The sequence below is a fragment of the Nesoenas mayeri genome (genome assembly GCF_963082525.1).
Source record: "Nesoenas mayeri genome assembly, chromosome: 5".
NCBI lineage: Eukaryota > Metazoa > Chordata > Aves > Columbiformes > Columbidae > Nesoenas > Nesoenas mayeri.
This window is the reverse complement of record NC_137548.1, coordinates 40,417,849-40,437,526: the sequence shown is the minus strand read 5'-3', so window position 1 is coordinate 40,437,526 and position 19,678 is coordinate 40,417,849. Positions and strand designations below refer to the sequence as shown.

The window sequence follows — 19,678 nt, the reverse complement described above, 5'->3', positions numbered from 1 at the left end:
TCCAAGACAAATTAGAGTTCAGAAGGCACAGATCCTCCTGCACAGCTTGTCCTGCAGAAGGACGTGCTATAGCAAACTTTCCCAGAGCTTCCAGGCATCTCTAGAAGTCTGCAACTTTCTTGTCTTTGTCACAAATGGTACAGCAAGGCTCACAGCAACGATATAGGTAAAATAAATCTTTGCTATCTCAAGAGAAAATAAAATAACATTCCTGGAGCAGTATGTCCTCTTTAGGTGCCCTAATGCAAAACACAAAATCTTCCTTCTTGCACCAAGACCATGTTAAGCCCTTTCCCCTTGTGTGGCTGCCCCCTAATTCTGCAGATATTGAGCTTATATGAGACCCAGCCAACACTGAGGGAAGGTGGAGCTGATGAAGTCAAGGACCTGCACATCCTTGCTCTTGTTTTGAGAGGGACTAAAGACAGCAGAGTGTTCTGTTAAGCTTGTATTTCTAGTCACTATGCTACTACTGCTCACACCAGAAGTGGAAAGAGGGATGGGTAGCCAAGAAGCAGTGAGGAAACACACGGGGGAGCTTGGTGGCCAAGCAGTGGAGAACTTCATCAACACTATTCTGCTTTCTCGGTTATCTGAGTGCCCATGGCCTGTGTCTCCTCTGCCTCTGCCCAAAGCCACCCTTGGAGGTGATCTGTGCCCACACAATGCCATATGATACGTGCCTTTCTTTCTCTAAATGCTTCCTTAAAATGTGCCCTAGTCCAAGTCACAAACCTGGCCCAACCTGCTTGCCCCACCACCACCTCACAAACAAAAAGTAAAAGTCATGTTAATAAATAATATGCTTTTAATACGGTCTGCCCTGAATATGTTAGACTTAAACATTTCAAACACAAGGCAACTAGCACCATGTTCATTATCATCTTAGCACCTTCTTCCTCATTGCTGCCCATCCTCTTTACCATTTGACAAATTGTAGTCCACTGTCGTATCTGAATTGCAATGAATTGCTGAAGTGAAATTCTTTGGATAAAAAAGTCTCTCTTCAGTGTCTTCTTTGTGCATCTGAGATTGTCATTAAGTGGGGTTGAGCAGAAATCCTTTGAAGCCTGTTGGCTGATTGTAAGGGAGCTTCAGTCTCATAGTGGGTTAAGGGACACAAAAGCATCCTCCCTTTTCTGACATTATGTCTTTTTCTGCCTTTTCCGTGCCACTGCTGTGCGCAAGGCCTGCATAATGAGGTCCTCATTATTCAGGATGTTGTATTCACCCAGCTGAACCAGACGGTCATATGCCTTCTCAGTGTATTGGAGTGAATATGTTGAATAAGGGGAACAGCGGCCATAGAGATCAACTTTGCCATCTTCCATCTCTGACTCTAAGCGCTTCTGACCTAGGAGGAAGAGGAGACAAATCACTGCTGAGATGTGTGCGCTACTGTGGTCATAAGCAAGCAAACTCTTAACAGAGTGGGGAAAGGAGATGTCTTTCCACAGAAAGCATTCATAATCTAAATTACTCTTGTGGGTTTTTAAAATTATTTTTTAAACAAATACTTCGTTTTCTAACATCTCAGTCCCTGGCTCAGGTGGATAAGAGCTGCTTCGCATGATGAAGGGAGAAAAATGGTGATTACTCCTTTTACATGGGCCTATGCTGCAGCTGTGCCTGTGGCTCATATAGTTGTATCAGTTGCCTGCAAACTAACTAGCTTGGCCGTTGAAACAGGACTACCATGACAGCACATCTGGCTTGTTAAAACAAGGAATTTCAAGCAACAGAGAGGTTTGATGTACTGAAATGAGCCAAGAGTAAAGTTTAGGTGTTGCAATATTAAATATACTCTGTTTAATAGGCTGGCTGTGATGGCAGCCTATTTTTGACATGCTTGGTTACTTACCTGGTGCCTTGTATTTTTGGAAGGTATCATTAATTAGTGGGAAAAAAAGCAATACTGGTGCACCTGGAGTCTCAGCACCATCAAAGAGGTAACACTCCTTCAGGTTTTTCCTGTCTTCTTCACTCACGTCCACTCTGGGAAAAAGGATTCCCTGTTCTGAGCAATATTTGCAAGTCTGGTCCAGAGCCTGGATCAATGAACAGAACGGTACTAAGACTTAGAGAGGATTTCAGGGCTCAGGATTTCTTGGAAGCCAGTAACAAAGAGAGCATTTTCCAAGCTGCCCTGTTTCCCCCAAAATTAGACTTACCCCAAAAATAAGCCCTAGCATGATTTTTCAAGATTTTTGAGTATGCTCAAAATATAAGCCCTACTCCAAAAATAAGCCCTAGTTACAATTCATTTAAAAATCAATTTAAAAGTCAAGTTTAACAAACATCATATGCCTTCCTTGCTGTAACAACACTTTTAGTCAATAATCTGACCTTCACTGAAGAGGCCCCAAAGGACTTTAAACAGTAGCACCAGAATGCTTTGTCTGTCTTGGTCATGACGCGTTCTGCATCATACCTCCCCGTCACAGCAAACTGATGCACAGACACTCTGAAACAGTAGTTACAATTCATTTATAAGTCAATTTAAATAGTGTCCAGGCAGCTAGACATGTAAAAAAGTAAGCATATTTTGGAGCAAAAAATGTATAAGACCCTGTCTTACTTTTGGGGAAATAGGATAGCTCTGTGAAAACTCTGAAACTCGTATTGGAAAGCACTATGTCAGTGGAGAGAAGGATTTGTTTTCCCTGAGTTCTTAGCACAGAAGAGTTGTATCATACGAGAAAAACAACTGAGGTTATGTACAGCCTATAAATGAAGAATCACACTACAGCATTAAGCTAAAAATGCTGGTGGTTAAGACTTTTAGTGGAAGCAATATAGAAAGCATCTAAGTATTAAAAACTTCCAGGTATGCAGCTGTTGAAGAAGAAATGAAGACTGCTTTGGTTCCTCTCACCTGTATCTGGGATCCTGCACTGTAATTTAAATGCAGGATGACATCCACCTTTCTCTCTGGTTTTAAAAGTGGCATGATGCTTGTATTGATGAAAAATCCCGTATCTACCAGAGACAGGAATTCTTCCGATTGTGTCAGCTGGTTTGGAAATGTGTCTAACACGGTATCTAAAAGGAAAGATATTTCTTGCTGTAAGTGCAATAGCTCAAAACTGTTTAGCCCGTTTTCCACTCTTACACCACGACCACAGAGCCCTAATTGACTGTTGTCTTCAAGGAAGGGAGATTCACCGTACCCCTTTGCTTCTGCATTCCCAACTCAAGACATGTGCAGTTTTCGACCTGCAGTGGCAACATTCATGAAGGGGGTTTCTTGTGCCACCCCACTGAGTGTTTCTTCAAATAGAGGAAGGGAGGACCACCATCAGGACCTGGTTCCCCTGCCTCAGGAGGTGCATGCCACCAGCAAATGCCATGCCATGCTGCATGCCAGTGTGCCATGATTGATCTGGTAGTGATTCTGACCAAACGTGGCCTCTAAACTGGGATAATGTGTTTAATATCAAATGTATGTTTTTGTTGCTTATTGTCTCCCCAAGCACACAGGTCTTCTACCTTTCCATCTGCAGAAGTGCTTGTTCTCCAGGTAGTCATTATCAATCTGGAAACCCTTTAGGAAGTTGTGCTCCTGGGCAATGCAGAGGCGGTCGGTGAGAATGCTGCGAAGAGCGCTGCCGAGGGGGCCAGGAGGGGTGAACAGGCGAGTCTTCAGCTCATGCAGCTTCAGCGGTAGGATGGGTTCCTCCTCTGCACAGGGAAAGGCTGTTAAATTCTACCTACCCAGAGCAAGGTCATCACCCAGCATGTTGTGGGTAGTAATAAAAATCAGTGTTTCCTTCATTTAAAAGGCCTAGGTTGAAAGGACTTGATGAGCACAGGTCACCAAATGAAAAAGAAAATAAGATGCTACTCTTACCAGCCAAATACCATTTTTTTACACTGTCCAGACTTGGATAAAAAAACCAAGACCCAGTATCAGGTGAAAAAAAATCTAATCTGCACCAGATATATGCACACTTGTGGAACAGACTGAGTGCAGGCTTTGGAAAAGGGTAACTGTTGTACTTATTTGTATTACAGTAGCTCCTACTCAATGTAGGCAAAATCTTTTTGCTTTATTAATAATTTACTGATCAATCTGATTATTCCTGAACATTTTACCCATCTGCCAATACCAGCATTGAGCCCTCAGTGAGCACACAGATCACACGACTGGAGATCTTTTAATTATTCAATAATGATTTGGAGTATGAGACATTGAATCCAATTCTTTCCAGAAAGGCAACATGAGCTTTGAAGGAACACTCCAAAAAATGCCAAAAATGCTGTGCACATCTCACATAGCAGATAGATGTGACAGTTTATCTATCATTAACTTTATTTAACAACAAATACACAGCAGAGGAAGAAGTATGATAACTTACCTATATTGTCGATTTTGTCCCGGGTCCACTTGTGCCAGAAATCTTCTGATGAATGAGACAAATTCCAGATATATAACACATTTAACGAAAATAAACTGCTCCATATGCCTGTAAAAGGAAAGAGCTTTCTAACTCAAATGTTCACACATCATGAATTGCAAAACTGTTATAATGAAATGAAATTTGCAAAGTTTATACTTCGTTTGCTTTAAATGTATGATACATCATTTTTATTTGGCTGCTGGTTTTTAAACCTTATTTTGGTATCCAGTTTTTGTCTTGCGGTACTTAGGGGTAGATATATATTTTAACAAATAGTGAGATTTTTGTGAATTAATATGAATTAAGGAGCTTGGGTTTTCAGAAAAACAAACAAACAAAACAACATGATCAATGGCCCATTGCTGATCAGAGAGTCTATGGTTGTCTTTCTGTGATTCCAGAAATACGGTTACTCTAAGACAAAAACAAGTATCACAAGTATCTATAAGTCTCAGAGGTTTGATGGGAAATTATATTGATAAGAGTCCAACTACAATGTGATCTTGCAGTCTCTGCATTTGTATGTTTTTTGGCTTTTGTTTGTTTGTTTGTTTTTATTTTTTGAAAATAAGCCTGTTAACACACCAAAGGATCAGTTTTGACCATGCATTTTTGAGCATGAGAAACAACTTCTCTGATTATCTCTTAGGCACACGTTCTCACTCTTTTTTGGTTCAGGAAGTGCAAATGTGTGCATGTCCAGCATCAGCTTAGGTTAAAATAGCACAGTGTCTCCCTCACTCCAAGTGAAATGACCAAAAACCATCTTGAACCAGTTACAAGTTGCCAGCATATTTCTTTGTCTGGAAAATACATATCCAATGCTCCAATCAGTAGCAAAAATGCTTCTGGATGTGACTATGCTGTTTTCCTCCCAGCCTTGCCCAGGCAATGTGGAAACTCAGCTGGTGATGTGTGGCCAAAGCAGACTGTCTGGAGCAGGGGGGACCTGGCATGCTCAAATACACTCTGATGCAGTGGAGAATAACAATGAAGGCTCATGCAAACTGTCTATAGGAAGCATACAAATTACTGGACTATCCGTGAGACAGGCAAGAGGCTTTGGAGTTCACCCTTCTGGAGGAACATGAGTAGAAACATGCATTCGCAGGAACCTGAATTTTGTTGTTGGACTGGAAGTAATACTATGTTTTTATTCAAAACTAGTTTAAAAATGAAAATAACTATTTGTTCGTCCCTTTGAATTTTCTTTTTTACAGTAAAATGAATCCATTAGAGTAAATATTAATTCAGTGATGAAATATTTATCCTCTACAGTTATGAACTTGTGCTGTATTAGTGCTTAGTTCATACAGTCCACAATTTTAAAATAATATTAAAAAAGAAAAAAAATCAGGTGTTTTTAAGACAATAGCTTACCTTCCAAGAAGCAGATACGGGATTCTGGGAGCTTCTTCATCAACCGACCCATAAAGAACTCACTGCCAAAGTCTTCAGCACGAACAAAAACTCCATATTTTTGTAATCCCACCTCATAAGGGGTGAACTCCACCCATTCTGTGAAAAGGAATGCAAAGAAGAGAACAATGTTTTATTAATACTACAGCCCCTTAACTATAGATTAAAATGATGTTGCTTTCATGGGAGTGAAAGGAGTTTAAAATTAAAATAATTTCTGCAGTAAAGTCTAACATTTCAGACCAATAGCAGTGAGTTGCAAGTATGGTTCAAATGAAAACTTGTGAACATAAAATGTCTTTGTAATATTTTTGAGTCTGGTGCATAGATATTCAAACTCTTACCTGACCACAAGGACATTACATGAATACACATCAGCTGAGGTCCTGGTCTTTAAATGAGAGAGCTTTTTTTAGACTATCTAAAAAGACTGTCCCAGGATTTACCAACTTAAATATGAAGAAAAATTACTCTCAGAAGTCTCATAATTACCTTTGAAATCCAGAGTGCTGTAGTTGTTCTTGACATTGACTGCAGTATAGATAGGCAATGGGTTTTGACCACAATCAATGGCCCGTTGCTGATCGGAGAGTCTATGGTTGTCTTTCTGTGATTCCAGAAATATGGTTACACTAAGACAAAAATTGTCACAGGAACATTTTCTCCGCATCTAAGCTTGTAAGGCAGAAAAATTTCTACTCTAATGTATAATACATGCTGGGCTTAAATTCTGAAATATTCCATATTTTTCAAAATTCCCATAACTGTTCTGTTACTGAAATATCTGCAAGCACCCGATCTGATGCCAGATTATTTGATGACCCATTAGGATGAAAATGGAAGGAAATGATCATGTGCAGAAAGCAATGCTTCTGTTATAAACCAGCTTAGCATATTATGCTGCAAATTTATGTAAGACCTCTCATGTATTTCAAAAGGCTGTGGGTCTGTTTGTTAATAACTCTCATGGGCATTAAGATAAAGTCTGTAATTTTGCTATTTCTAAATAAAATATTTGCAGAACATGCACAAAAAAAGCCTTAAAATATAATATTTTTTCAAAGTGTTTATCTTTGAGTTTTCTCAGGAAAACACATCCAAAATCTCACAAGCAAGATTGCTGATTTCCACCACAGTTGGATATCTAAAAGACTGCTACCAAATGTTTTGGAAATGGCTGTGCATTTGCATACACACAGTCTCATAGCAAACTACTTCTCTCAGATTAATCAGGAAAATACCTACTCCAGTAATTCATTTTCAGACAATTGTAAGCCACTGTAAATGCTGCTTTATGACATACTATACCCCATCATGTAATAAAGATTCCAGGACAAGACTCCAGAGATCTATGAAAGATGTTTTGCGGCCCTCTCTTTTCCGTTGACAGAGCTGTTTTTTGTAATACTTCAAATACTCCCAGGAAAGGGAATTTATTTTGCATTTTATCATATGTTTTCGAGCCTCACTGATTTGCTTGTCGAGATCCTTTTGCGACCAGTCAGCATCTCTGTACAAGTTTGACATGGTCCTGGGAAGAAGAAATATATATTGAAGAGGGGAAAAAAAACACACCAAGGTTTGAAGCAGGCAATGGCTACTTTTTATGTTTCTGTTTTCAGTTTGTGATTCGAACTTAACTAAAGGTCTCCTGTCTTCAGTTCCCTAAGAAACTATCATGTTCCCTTTGAAGTCACAGTCATAATCCCTGTCAAAATGTCTTGTGCAATTTTCCGTAAGATGTTCTTAGAAAAACACTTGTTTTCATGCTGTTGCAAATTATGTGGCTTTCCCCCATAAAAAGACCTTAATCTGTCAATTTTGGAAGAAGATCAAAAGCCGGGACTGCTGAGAAGGTATTATAAATAGCCTACTGCATGTCAACCCCAGCCTTCTTCAATGTAACAGTGTCATCAAGAAGACTCCAGCTGAGCTGCCCAGTCCTACTTACCATGTAGTACCAGACAAGCCAGTCAGGTATGTGGCACAGTCCAAGATATTGAGTTTCTTGAGCCCGCGCAGACTGCCATACAGCGCGGTCAAAGATCTCATCCCTCCTCCTGTAGTCATGATGGCCACCACTGGGGTCTGTGCAATGCACAAGCAGAATGAACTAGTGTCAGACAGTGGGCTGCAGCGGACTGGGGCTCTCAGCAGAGACCTCCCGTTACACAGAGCCTGACACCTTCACATGTGCCCAGACAGAGACTTCTTTCCAAATGCTTTTCACTAAAACATAAGCTAACTTTTATTTTGCAAAGGAGAACAGGAATAAAAGTAGTGACAAATTTGCTTAGATAACTGACACTTGTGTCTGATGTGTTCAGATGTTTGGGAAAAAAAAAAACACAAACAAATTAAATTTCGTTAATTCAAACCAAAAGAGACAGCAAGAGAGAAAACACCCGTTTTAAAAGTGGGAATTAAAAAGAAATCTCACAGGCCAAAGAGAGGAGCAAGAATTATCAAAAAGAATAACAATGACAAGGTAAATACTGTTGAAGAGGCTGGTTTTATATAAAAAGTGTCTAGCTTGGCTTTCAATGAAGGTGTAGCAGGAGAAGAGTTAGGCTCAGGATAACAACTGCAAACATCACAAATGGCAGGGTGAAATTAGAGGTATGGGAGAGTACTGGAAGTGTACGTAAGTTTAAAGATGAGGAAATACTAGAAAAATATTAACTGGGAAGAAAAAGAGGTCATTTTATGCTATTATGTCCCCACTGCTAACCATTTGTTAGGTGTTTTAAATGCTTGCCCTACAGACCTCATGGTCCAGCAGGTCCTGTTCCAGCTGCAGGACCTTCTTCAGAGCAGGAGCGACATACTTCTGCCTTTTGCGTAGAAAGTCTTGCTCCTGCACACAGAGGTCAAACCCTAAACGCACATCAAGATGGTCTGGGCTGGAGCAGAGATCAGGAAAAAAGAATATTCTATTTTATTATTGGTAGACAAGCTCAGTTTCCAATATAAGGAAACAAGCCAGATCCATAAAGAACCGCATTTACAGGAGGAGCCTTCCCTACACTCCCAAGCAGGTATACAATGCTGCATGAGAGGATGATGGAAAGAGGGACTGCTAAATTTGTAAGCAGTTACCAAAAAAAAATGCCGATAATTCTGAAACATCTGCTGTCTGGATTCTCTCATAGTTTAGCTTGCACTGAGAGCTGTAGGAAAGCTTCTCACATTTATCTTGAAGTAGGCAGCAAAGTTCACCTACTTCATGCTCAGCAATACCAGGTGATCAGCTGCACAGCTTACACAGTGTTAAAGAAAAGGTTAAAGGCTGAAAACTGAGCATGAAACTGATACGGCCGTGCAAAGACAATTGGCTAGTAATATTGTTTCTTCAATTTTATGCATCTTTTTCATTATTCATGTCTCAATATGGATTATCTGCATCTACTGTTAATTTTACACATATGGTTTGCATTCAGCTTGTGAATTCCACATAACCTGGTCAAAAAACCTACAGTCCTACTGTGTCTGTCTCCTCCCCCATAAAGACCAAAGGGAGGCTGAGTCTCTTACCAGTCTTCTGCCTTCGCATATAAATCAAATCTTTTATCCTGGAAAGCAAGAATGCAAACAGTGTAAGCATGAAAACCTGCCTTAGCAGGTGACCCAGGGGGAATTTTAGCTTGTGCCTTCCTAGCAATGCAGGTACCCTAAATAATCCAGCAGCGTATACAAATTCACTGTAGTGGTTTATTGTCAGGGAAATTGTTCAGTAATTCTCAGTGTTTTCAACTGAATGCAACATCTGAGGACAACTGCCATTTACAGAGGAAAGTAATGATAATGTTTACCTTACCCATCCCAACATTACCTCTCCTAGGCAGCCAGCCAGTCTACAGCCACGCTACTACTCTAAGCAGCAGCATTTGCTCCTCCCTTCAGGTGGCTTAGACCCCAAAACATCCATGTTCTGTGATCTTTCATTCTGTATGGATTTTATTTTTAACCATGAACCTAAAAGTGCTTTGCAAATCATGGTCAGCATCAGCAAGAGGCTGGTGCTACCTTAGTTAGTTCTCACACCCCACTGGTGTGTGAGAAAGGGAAAAGCAGAGACTCTAAATTTAGCATGAAGTAAGATCAGGATGGAGTAACAAGATCCCCTGTATTCCCACACTGTTTCAAACAGAGCAGGGCACAACCAGGCCTTTTCACCTAAGAACCCACCATTATTAGATTGTAACATTTTTGTCTGCAGGTTTCTATCACCAGAAATTACCCTTGTAATCATCAAGGGGATGCAAACTTCCACAATCAGGTTTCTTAACCTCTCCCACAAAAAAGCAGGCACTCACCTCTGCCAAGGTCATGTTTTTTCCGCTAGGAAGGGAATGAAGTTCCATGTTTGGAGAGCCTGTCTCATACACATGGGAGTGCTGAAAAAATACAAATAGATATAAATTTATGTTGTAAGGAAAGTTACTCTCTTTCCACAATGCAAATTAATGTTACTATTTATGGTGTATGTTCCTTTATGCGTCATTATTATATTTTATAAAGTCCAGTTATAACATACAATTGAGGGAGGTGGCTTCTTCCCTGGTAGCGTAACATCCAGTGTTGGCTGCTTGTATCTGGCATAATGGAATTTGGCAGGAGAGGAGGAGCTGAAGACTGGATCAGATCCCAATGTAATGTCTTGGGTGCCCTCGTAAGAACCTTGCACTTTAAAGGAGAATTCTTTCTCTAAGGAAGCAACACAAAAGCAGACACAGAGCAATATTCTCATCAAAATTGGAAACAAAAGTTCTTACAGAATCTATCACAAGGCTGTTCTCATGTTTTGGGATGCTATTTATTTTTCATTATTTCATTAAGCCAATTAAGCCTGTTGTCTTCATAATATTAGTATGTCATTATTTAAAGACAGCTGATGGATAAATAACCTCACTTGATAAAGCTTTCTTCCCCTTTTTCTTCTTCCTCTTCTCAACCACCTGGACTTCCAAGCAGCAGATTTTGCGAGACTATAAGAGACACAAACAAAAAACCACCTTACATCAGGCAATTTTCAAGTCTGAGATTCTGTTTCCCAGTCTAAGCTCCTACTGATGACGATATGAATGTTATGGAGGCAGTGCATTTTGTCCTGAGGAAAATATTTTCTCTCAACTGTGACCTTGGTTTCAGATGTTGTCTGGAACAGGAGTCTCTGAGAAATTGGCCACAGCCAGGGCAAGGGTGAGGCTGCAGCATGGATGAACAGGGCTTGCAGAAAGGAGGAATTAAGGGCAAAGTAAAAAGCAGCACTCCTGGGATCTCAACAGAGATGCAAAGGACTGATTTAAATAAAAATAATGAGGAACCAAAGCTAATAAATGAGCAAAATGGCATGGCCAGAAACCCCTGTGTAAAAAGCGCAGTTATCAGTACAGGAAAAGATGTGTGCCTGGGACGGACAAACCCTGTCACTTTGGCAATACGAGAAATTCAGGAGTAGTCATGTCCAAGGAAGGGTTCATTGCTCTACCGGTGTCTCAAACCTAAACCTCTTCCTTGTGTTGCCTTTGCAACAGCGGAGGGATGCTAGCATGGGGAATCCCCATGCTCTTCCAGCCACAGCCGCTCAGCAGGTGCCATTCACAAAGATGGGTCATGAAGCAGATGATTAGAAGGGAAATCACAGTGTCTCAGTGCTGGCTTTGCTCAGTCAAAGGGTATGTTGGCCTGATGGCTGTGAGTCAAGTGAAACAACTGTAGGAACAGGACAAGAAAGGTGACAAAACATTATGCTCACCACTAGTACTCCATTAGTAATGATGGTTTCAGGAGGACCTGAACTAGGAAACAGAAAGAAAAATACATTTATAATAACTCAGTATAATTACAGTATAATTAATGAGCCACACCCTTCTCCTGATTTTCCTCTTGCTTATTTTTAGCTGTGTACTGGATTTGAAAAAAATTCCCAGGAGACCTGCGGTACAGGTTTCCTCACTCTACTCTGTCAAGGCACAATTGTCATCATACCAGCTTGTCCAGTCCTGGAGCTCAGAAAAAAAATAAAAGGTACTGTGGGGCCAGACTGTGTAGTGATTTTATGCTGAGCCTCAATCTGAGGCTGCAGATGTTTTCACTGAATGTTTTTTGAAGAACTGTGGTTTGTCAGAGAACCAGAGAGAAAGTGCTCTAGATTAGACATCCTGTATATTATTCTGTCAGAATCCATGTTGTTTCGTGTTATTCCTCCTCCTTTGAAGGGAGGCAACCGCCCTGTTTATCCCAAACATGTAACAAAACAGTAGTCCCAGTATTCTGGTCTTAAATAGTATTAATTACACTAAACAAAAAAATAGTTGTTAGGTGTTCTCCCTGTCTGCCTGAAGTTCCTGGGAGTTCATCCTGGCATGCACTCTTTGTTAGACAGCTCACAGAACAGATTCCTTGAGAAACTGTGTTCATCATCAGCATAATCAAGCAATGATGCACTCTGGGCAATTAGACTAGATTATTTAATGCCTTTGAATTGCTGGTCTTTTTTCTTTTCTGCAGATTATGTTGCATTTCATGTTTACTCACATATTATCCAGTTCAAATCCCACCTCTAGCTCCTCTTGTCTCTAGAAAATAAAGAAGGAAAGTGGTTTTGGCATAAGTCTACTGGCAGTTCTCATAATGCTAGTTATCATTCTGGCAATATAGGTACGCATGCACTACTTGTGACTGGCAGAGCATTTAAAGCAGAGACACACACCACCTCACATCTGTGTGTCTTGAGCCTCAATATTCTTTATTGATAGGAAGTCTCTGGATGGCCATGATAGCAGTTTTTTAACAAAGAAAGTAGCTGGCTTGCTGGCTCCTGCTGGGGCACAAGGGACAGACCCAGGTGCAGATGTTGTCTTGTACCGAGTCTGCCAGCAAGAAAAAGAGGGTCTGCTGAGGGGAGCAGCAGAAGCCTCCTGGCGTGAGGAGGGTAAATGGCGACATGCAAAGCAGCTGTGGAAGAGGACAATCACTTTGTGCAGCCACATGTTGAAATCATTGGGACAGTGGTAAACATGACATTAAGGCCTGGTCCATGAGGTGGTGGAGAAAGGTATAATAATTCCTACGTGGAAGAGAGCACAGGAGAGAGGAAAACAAAGGTGGGGGCAGAAGGCATGTTTAACAGAGAAATGAGACATTCTGTAGGTTACTTAGTTGCTCAAATTACCTATTGCATTAAAGACACCAATAAGTTATTAGTATAGGATGAAAAAAATCATGAGGGTCTGATGAGTATGAGCTCTGATTACTGTAGCTGTGCAAATACAGTTATGAAAGGCTTGGATAAGGCAGCTGTAGCCACCCAGACAGTAATGAGCTGGATTACAACTAGCCGAATGTTTCTATTTTACCAAGGGCTAGTGGAAGGCCACACACTGCTCCTCTGGTATTTTGCAGATAAAGAAATGGTCATATAAGGTTTTTAAAGATAATGAACTGCAGAGTGGATTTTGGATGTGTGTAGGCAAGGTTATCAATCAACTGAATGATGCATGACAGATGCACAAGAGAGTGGGAGGGAACTGAAGAAGGAGAGAGATGGACAGAACATACCAGGAGGTGGGATGTGTGACTTTCAGAGTCTCCCTGGACATTCAAAATAGGAATATTTCTTGCTGCCAAGCTGAGTGGTATTTCTTAGATACCTTATTTAAACAACCATACCATAGCCCATAATTAGCAACTAGTCTGGTTTGACATTTTGTTTTGATCACAGAGTTATTACTTACTAATTACTAGGTTAAGTAACAAGTTATGACAAAAAAGTGTCATGTGTCAGCATGGACACACTCCGTGATGGGGGCAGGCTCAGCAAAGTGACAATTTTGCAAAGACACTTGAAGCCTTTGAGCCTCTGTGGCCAACACCAAACCCTTCAGTGTGCCTACAGATCTAGGTGTGAAGAGGTTTTACCACATCAGAGTGAAAACCATCTCCCTTTTATGTGGCTGCGCCATCCATACACAAGAAGGAAAAAAGAAAGATTTTGCAAATAACATTTTAGACAGAAAAGCAGACAAACACATTCTTGCCAACCTATTCCATTTCTTATTTCAGACCTCACCTGTGAATCGCACTTGAAGTGCATGAAGACTTGCTCTCCCAAGGAAAGTCTGGCTATATCAAAGTACACTGTGAAGAGGTGATCATCTTGAGTAACCATGTCCTTATCATAGAGTGCCAGCTCCAGCACGTTCTGGCAAAGAAAGGGGAGGACTTTAGACATGTGTCAGGTTTGATTCAAAGCAGGAGATCCTGGGGACAGTTGTGAGGAGCAGGAGGATGTAAAGTAAAAGAACAGAAAGGGAAGGAGGTGGAGGGGAAATTAACTCCATGTAGGCATCTGCCTACGAGGAGGAATTACAGGAAATCACAGACATCTCAAAGGTCGTATTCTACCTGTGACTGAGAGATGTACTTGTCTTTCATGGCATGGAAAACCATCATAAGGATACGTGTTATTCTCACATCTTTCTGCATCTTTCCTTGCCTCTTGAGAAAATTGCTTATGTCCCCTTTGCAAAGGGATAAAACCTGGCAGTTGCTCCCTAAGTCTTGGTTAACAGGGAAGTCCCAGCTCAGTACCTTGACCTGACTCTGAATCCTGAAGTAGAAGGTTTCATTCCAGACTGGATCTTTGCAATTCGTAATAGTTTTAGTCTGAAATTTGTCGGTTGAAGCAGTTGGCAGCCACAGGCTCACGTAGCAATCAGTCTGGCTTACTGTATGTTAAAAAACACAAACACATCTGAAGTGAGGATTTGCTCTAGAAGAAAAAAGAAATAGAATCATAGAATCATTTCATAAAGCTTTTCTTTCAAAGAGAGACCCAGGATACATGATGACATATTTGTCCAACATAAATTTTATTATTTAGGTAATAGGAATGGAGAAAAAAGAAGAAAGACATGATTTTTTCCCTGAATAAATGTAATTAAAGAAATAATAAATGCATTAAAAACCAAGGGGGTTTTCCTACTTCTATATCATCAAGCAATTACTTTAGACCAGGATAAAATAATTTAGGACAACCACAGCACCCTATATCTGAAAGAGTTGAGGAAACAAAGTGATAGCTTCTATTTTAGCCAGGCAGAATACAAAAAATACCCCTAAACCACTGAAAAAAAAAAAAAGGAGGCTTCTTGATTTCTTCCTACGTAAAGCTGTAGTTTTCTATTATGTTTTAATTGCAGGCCATCAGAAGTGAACCTACAAAATGTAACAACACCTAATGGGGTTTTATCTGTGAAAGCTGGTACACAGGGAATTAGGATATGGTAATTTGGATTACTTAGCCTTGAGAAAGCTTTGAGCACAATCTAAATCTGAGACGAGGCTACTCAATTTTCAATATTTGCTCCATTACCCCAAGCAATTTGTGTCCTTTCTTACATAAACATACTCGAGAGGAAAACACAGGAGAACTTTCCACATTTCTTGCTTTCAACAGACTGCAGAGCTTCCCTAGCTCCTTTTGAGGATGCAGAGGAATATGTGCTGTAGACAGAGCTGTGACCTTGCAGAGTTACCTCTGCATAGAACAGGGCTGATGCAAAGAAAAGCAACACACTATGTACATTGCTGGAACCAGAACGCTGGTGAGAGGACTTTCTCTATCCATGGAAGAAACCTAGAAAGCACTTTTTTTTGGAGCAGGACTAGCTAGGACCCCGTGAAGGTTAAGGGGATCACACAGAGCACTACAGATACTTACAGACATCTGACTGGTGGATATTTCTTGCTCTTATGACTCTTACAGTCAGTAGGTAACACAGAGATGACTCTATCTGCAGTGAAAAAACAAAAGAAAACAAAACAAAAAAAACCCAAAACAAGCTATACAGAAAAGACAGGAACGAATGCTAAAGGTAGATAGCATATTTAGAAGCTAGAAATGATCAGGACAGAGAAATACCCAAATCAGGAACAAATTAGTTGAATTTTTCTATGCAGCTACAAAATGGTCAATACCTTTATTTTCCTACTAATATCTAGATCAAGTACTAAACTGAAAGACTTCCCTACTTTTATAGCATGGTATGTGGATTTGTATTATTGCAGAGATTTTATTTGATTTCTAACTAAAATCTAGTTGTGCAAAGCAGTAAGATTCAGACTCAGTTTGGGAGAAGATTTGCTTTTTAAAATTCCAAGATAGAAAATGAAAAGCTTCCCTAGGCTTTTTGTAAGTGATAAAGTTACCATTGTGGGAATCACCTCCTGTTCAGTCATTACACATGTTCAGTCCCCGCGCTACAGTATACAATTTTTTCGTATTCCTGCTCTTTTAAATGTACAGTACTCCTCAGAGTTAAATGCTGACCACTGATCCCTCCTCGCTTTTTAAGGAAGAGTTTGCTGCTTTGGACTCGTACATCGTTACTCACTATGCGTGTGTTTTTCATTTACAGGGACATAACTGCCCCTCTTGAGCTGGGCTCACCTCTGACTTCTTATGAGAAGTTTTCCTCTAGTTTTGAATCATGTAAACTCTTTGTGTCTGGATTTTCTTTGCACTGTTTTGCATAAGTACAAGCAAAGCATTTTACACCTGATAAGAAACACTTGTTAGTTCCCTTTGGCTTTCCTCTTTCATATTAGGCCATGTCTCCAACATTAAGGCCTCGGGCTTGACTTCTTATCCTCTCATATTGCTTTTCTGGTCTCATGTTGGAGCCCAAACATGAGGCCATATTCCTTCTCCTTTTCCCATAAAATAATTATTTTTTTTAAAAAATGGAGTTTTGCCAAAAAAAATTTGAGAGGTTTGGTTTGTTCCTCTGAACCTGCTATGATCTCTGTAAAGAGTTGCATTTTAGGGCCTATTTTCTCACCTTTGGGTTTTCCATTTAACTGATCAACAGAAGGGGCTGACTATTCCTTAAGCTGTAAGCACAAGACTTGCTGCTCACCAACTTGGCTCACAAAGAAACAAGAGAGAGTTCCTAATTATTACTAAGTGGCCTCAAACTAGACAGAATAATGTCAAAAAGTCTTTTTTGGCCCATGTGGTCCACTAATTTCCTTGAGGAAAGGTTTCATGTAGCATGTCTGAAGTCTCCTGGAAAAAATTAGTTTTTTATAGATGCCAAAAGAATGATTAATCCAGGAAATCAGGTATTGAAAATTCACTTCAAGACTGCCACACACCTTGTGGGACTTAGTGGCACAATTTCACAACTATTACTACCTACACTGGCAGTAAAATTGCCCTTGTACTTTAACAAGAAATATGTAGCAGAAAGCCTATTCAAACCTATTAGTTTAAAGGCATAAGTCTTGTTGAAGCAGGGTTCATTTCCCATGTGCCAAGAACAGAAAACAGCACTAGGGCTTTAACATGAAGCAAAGTAAGTGAAGTGATCCAAACGGTAAGCAGGATGGTATTTCGTGGAGGGAGCTGGATGGGTTCTGGTAGCTAATTAGACTGTTTGGCAGATGCTGAACTCTATCTGTTCTCACCCTGGCTCCACCCATCAGGAAAGCCTCTTTTACAGTATTCTTTTTAAATTCTCCTTTGCAGTACCTTTGTAACAGGAGTCCGCTGTTCCCCATGAGGATTCAGCTGCATAATTCCTTCTCCTAGTCGAGTGGTGTGAGCGAACAGCTCCTGCAACAAGAAGGGTCAACATCACCCCTGGAAAAAAACATCCTGTCTCTTAAAAGCAATCCTTTTTGGGAACAGAGAGCTCCAGAACAGCAGTGAAAGGGACCCCGTGGTCAGCTCTGGCAGGTACAGTGTTGCCTGCTGTGCCCGGCGCCGCTGCCTGCACTGTGCTTGCCCCAGTAAGGCTGAGCAGAGGTGTAGCAGCCAGGTAAGTTCCACCCTTTGCATGACAAGTGGGGAGGGAAGGCAGCCCTGGGCTCTTCTGTTAAAGGAACAGCAAACCTGTCTTCCATAAACACTGTCATTAATCTTTCACCTTGAAGTATATCTCCATGTTACTTAATACTTTTTCTAAGGTTGCATGTATCATGTTTCTAAAATGAAGAAACCCCCAAAATATATAAAATGCTTCCTTTGTAAATAAATTCTTCTCAAGTAGTTTTCAATTCTTTTCTATGATTTTCTATAATTTTAAAAATTTCATTAATGAGTTCTTGAAGCACTTTCTTTATCCCGTGCGGAGTCATTTATAGTCAACAGTAGGTCAAAAAAGTAGTACCATCTTTGCACTAAGTGCAGCACAACTAACTGAGATCCCAGATGTATTGCTTTGCTCCGCATCCTTCTTACCTGAGACAAAATGCCATCTTGCTCCATTGTGGTCGCTATCATATACACGTCCCGTGTTATCTGAGGTAATGCAATTTCACATCTCCCAGCTTCCACAGACACCAATACTTTAAATGTCTCATATGCACGTGAGCAACTATTTTATAACTGACTCAGAGCCCCACCTCTGCCTGATTTCTCAAACCCAGTTATTCCCCTCCCCTTTTCTTATACTAGGAAACAGAATCCTGTGGTCAAATAAGTTGGAAAAAAAAAATGCCTTTGCCTGCACAGTAGGTGGAAGCATGCTGTTTGAGTCACTTTGCTCAGTGCTGGCCAATGGCAGGTTTATGATTAATGGTAAGAGACAGATGGCCTTTTCTTTGAACACTGGACTTTCCACTTAGCAAGACCTCAAAGCCTACAGAAATATACACTCTGCAATAAGATGCAGCAACAGTACATTAATTGGATTTAGGTTATCTGTGACAGCAAACAGGTAGGATAAAACAGTTAATGGAAAAAAAGAGAGACAATGCTATTGCTGTCAGACTAAACTGGTTCTTGAAAAGCCAGTTCAAGGGCTTCTGTGCCATATGTCCCTGTAATCCCAGGCCTAGGTGTGCAGTGCAGATGCATTCATATGGTGATTTATATCTACTCAGTCTTGGTTCAGCAGGGCTAAGTGTCTCCTCAAGTCATTGTATTTTTCTTCCCTTCTTTCCTATGGCTTGTCTTTATTACTCTTGTTTAGATGAAGAGTCCTGAAGCAATGACTTTCCTTAGCTTAGCTCCACCCCCATGAATACTTCTGCACCACTTTGCAGCTCAGATAGACTCTGGCTGTAATCTAGCTGCTTTTAAGCACCGGTGTCAGAGCCAGTAAACTCTGCCAGCCAGAGGCAAAACTCAGCACCGACCGCACACTCCATCCTCAGCCACGTGCGAAACCACCAGCATCGCAGGGCACCTGAACCTGCCCCCATGACCACCCAGCTGACCCCTGTGCCATCGACACCGGCATGGCTCCCGACTCATTGGAACAGGATTAAAAAGCACTGTCACAGACTGTTATAACTTCAGCAGCTCATAACAGATCAAAATGGCTAGGGGAAGGGAGCCCTTTGGCTTGTATTCTCCCCTGGCATATTGTCTACAAGCAAGAACCTACCCATTCCCTGGGCATTCTTGAGCTTGCTGTTTAAATACTGTTACCAGTCAACACAGTTCCTCTTTGCACATTCCCATGCAAAATAATATTAACTGTCAACTTGGTAGAATAGAGTTTTGCTATAGGATATGTTACTTCACCACACTGTGAAGGGTTTTGTCTGCCCACATGGCATGTTTCCTCCATCTACCAGTTGTAATTACGTAGCTCAACGAAATGTGTTTTTCATCACATCACAGAAAACCCTTGGCAACATCAGCATCTTTAAGTTGCAGTCAAAGGCAGGGCTTTATTTCAACATCTCCTTGGAGGGCAAAACTAAAACCAGACTGTCTACCAGGACTGGGGCTCTGAGACAGTCACTCTCATAGTGCCAGTGGCCAAAAAGCTCTCATTTTCATGAATAAAATTTGCAATCCACATCAGAGACAGGCCCTGTGGGAGGGAGAGACTGTGGGT

The 19,678-nt window shown here is 40.8% G+C and overlaps 1 protein-coding gene across 1 annotated transcript; it reads right to left on the bottom strand.

Moving 5' to 3' along the window:
- Positions 1-1,145: 1,145 nt before the first annotated feature.
- Positions 1,146-18,096, bottom strand: LOC308040878 (cytosolic phospholipase A2 epsilon-like; the record flags this gene model as incomplete). The annotated part of the gene is made up of 21 exons (XM_080345258.1): positions 1,146-1,354; positions 1,862-2,048; positions 2,876-3,042; positions 3,490-3,681; positions 4,359-4,466; positions 5,781-5,918; positions 6,312-6,426; positions 7,128-7,350; positions 7,771-7,907; positions 8,587-8,722; positions 9,354-9,391; positions 10,136-10,216; positions 10,357-10,526; positions 10,732-10,807; positions 11,578-11,620; positions 12,360-12,400; positions 13,894-14,025; positions 14,415-14,551; positions 15,547-15,619; positions 17,359-17,442; positions 18,070-18,096. 21 exons carry the CDS (start codon positions 18,094-18,096, stop codon positions 1,146-1,148), a joined length of 2,514 nt encoding a protein of 837 aa, XP_080201384.1.
- Between the last annotated feature and the right edge of the window lie 1,582 nt (positions 18,097-19,678).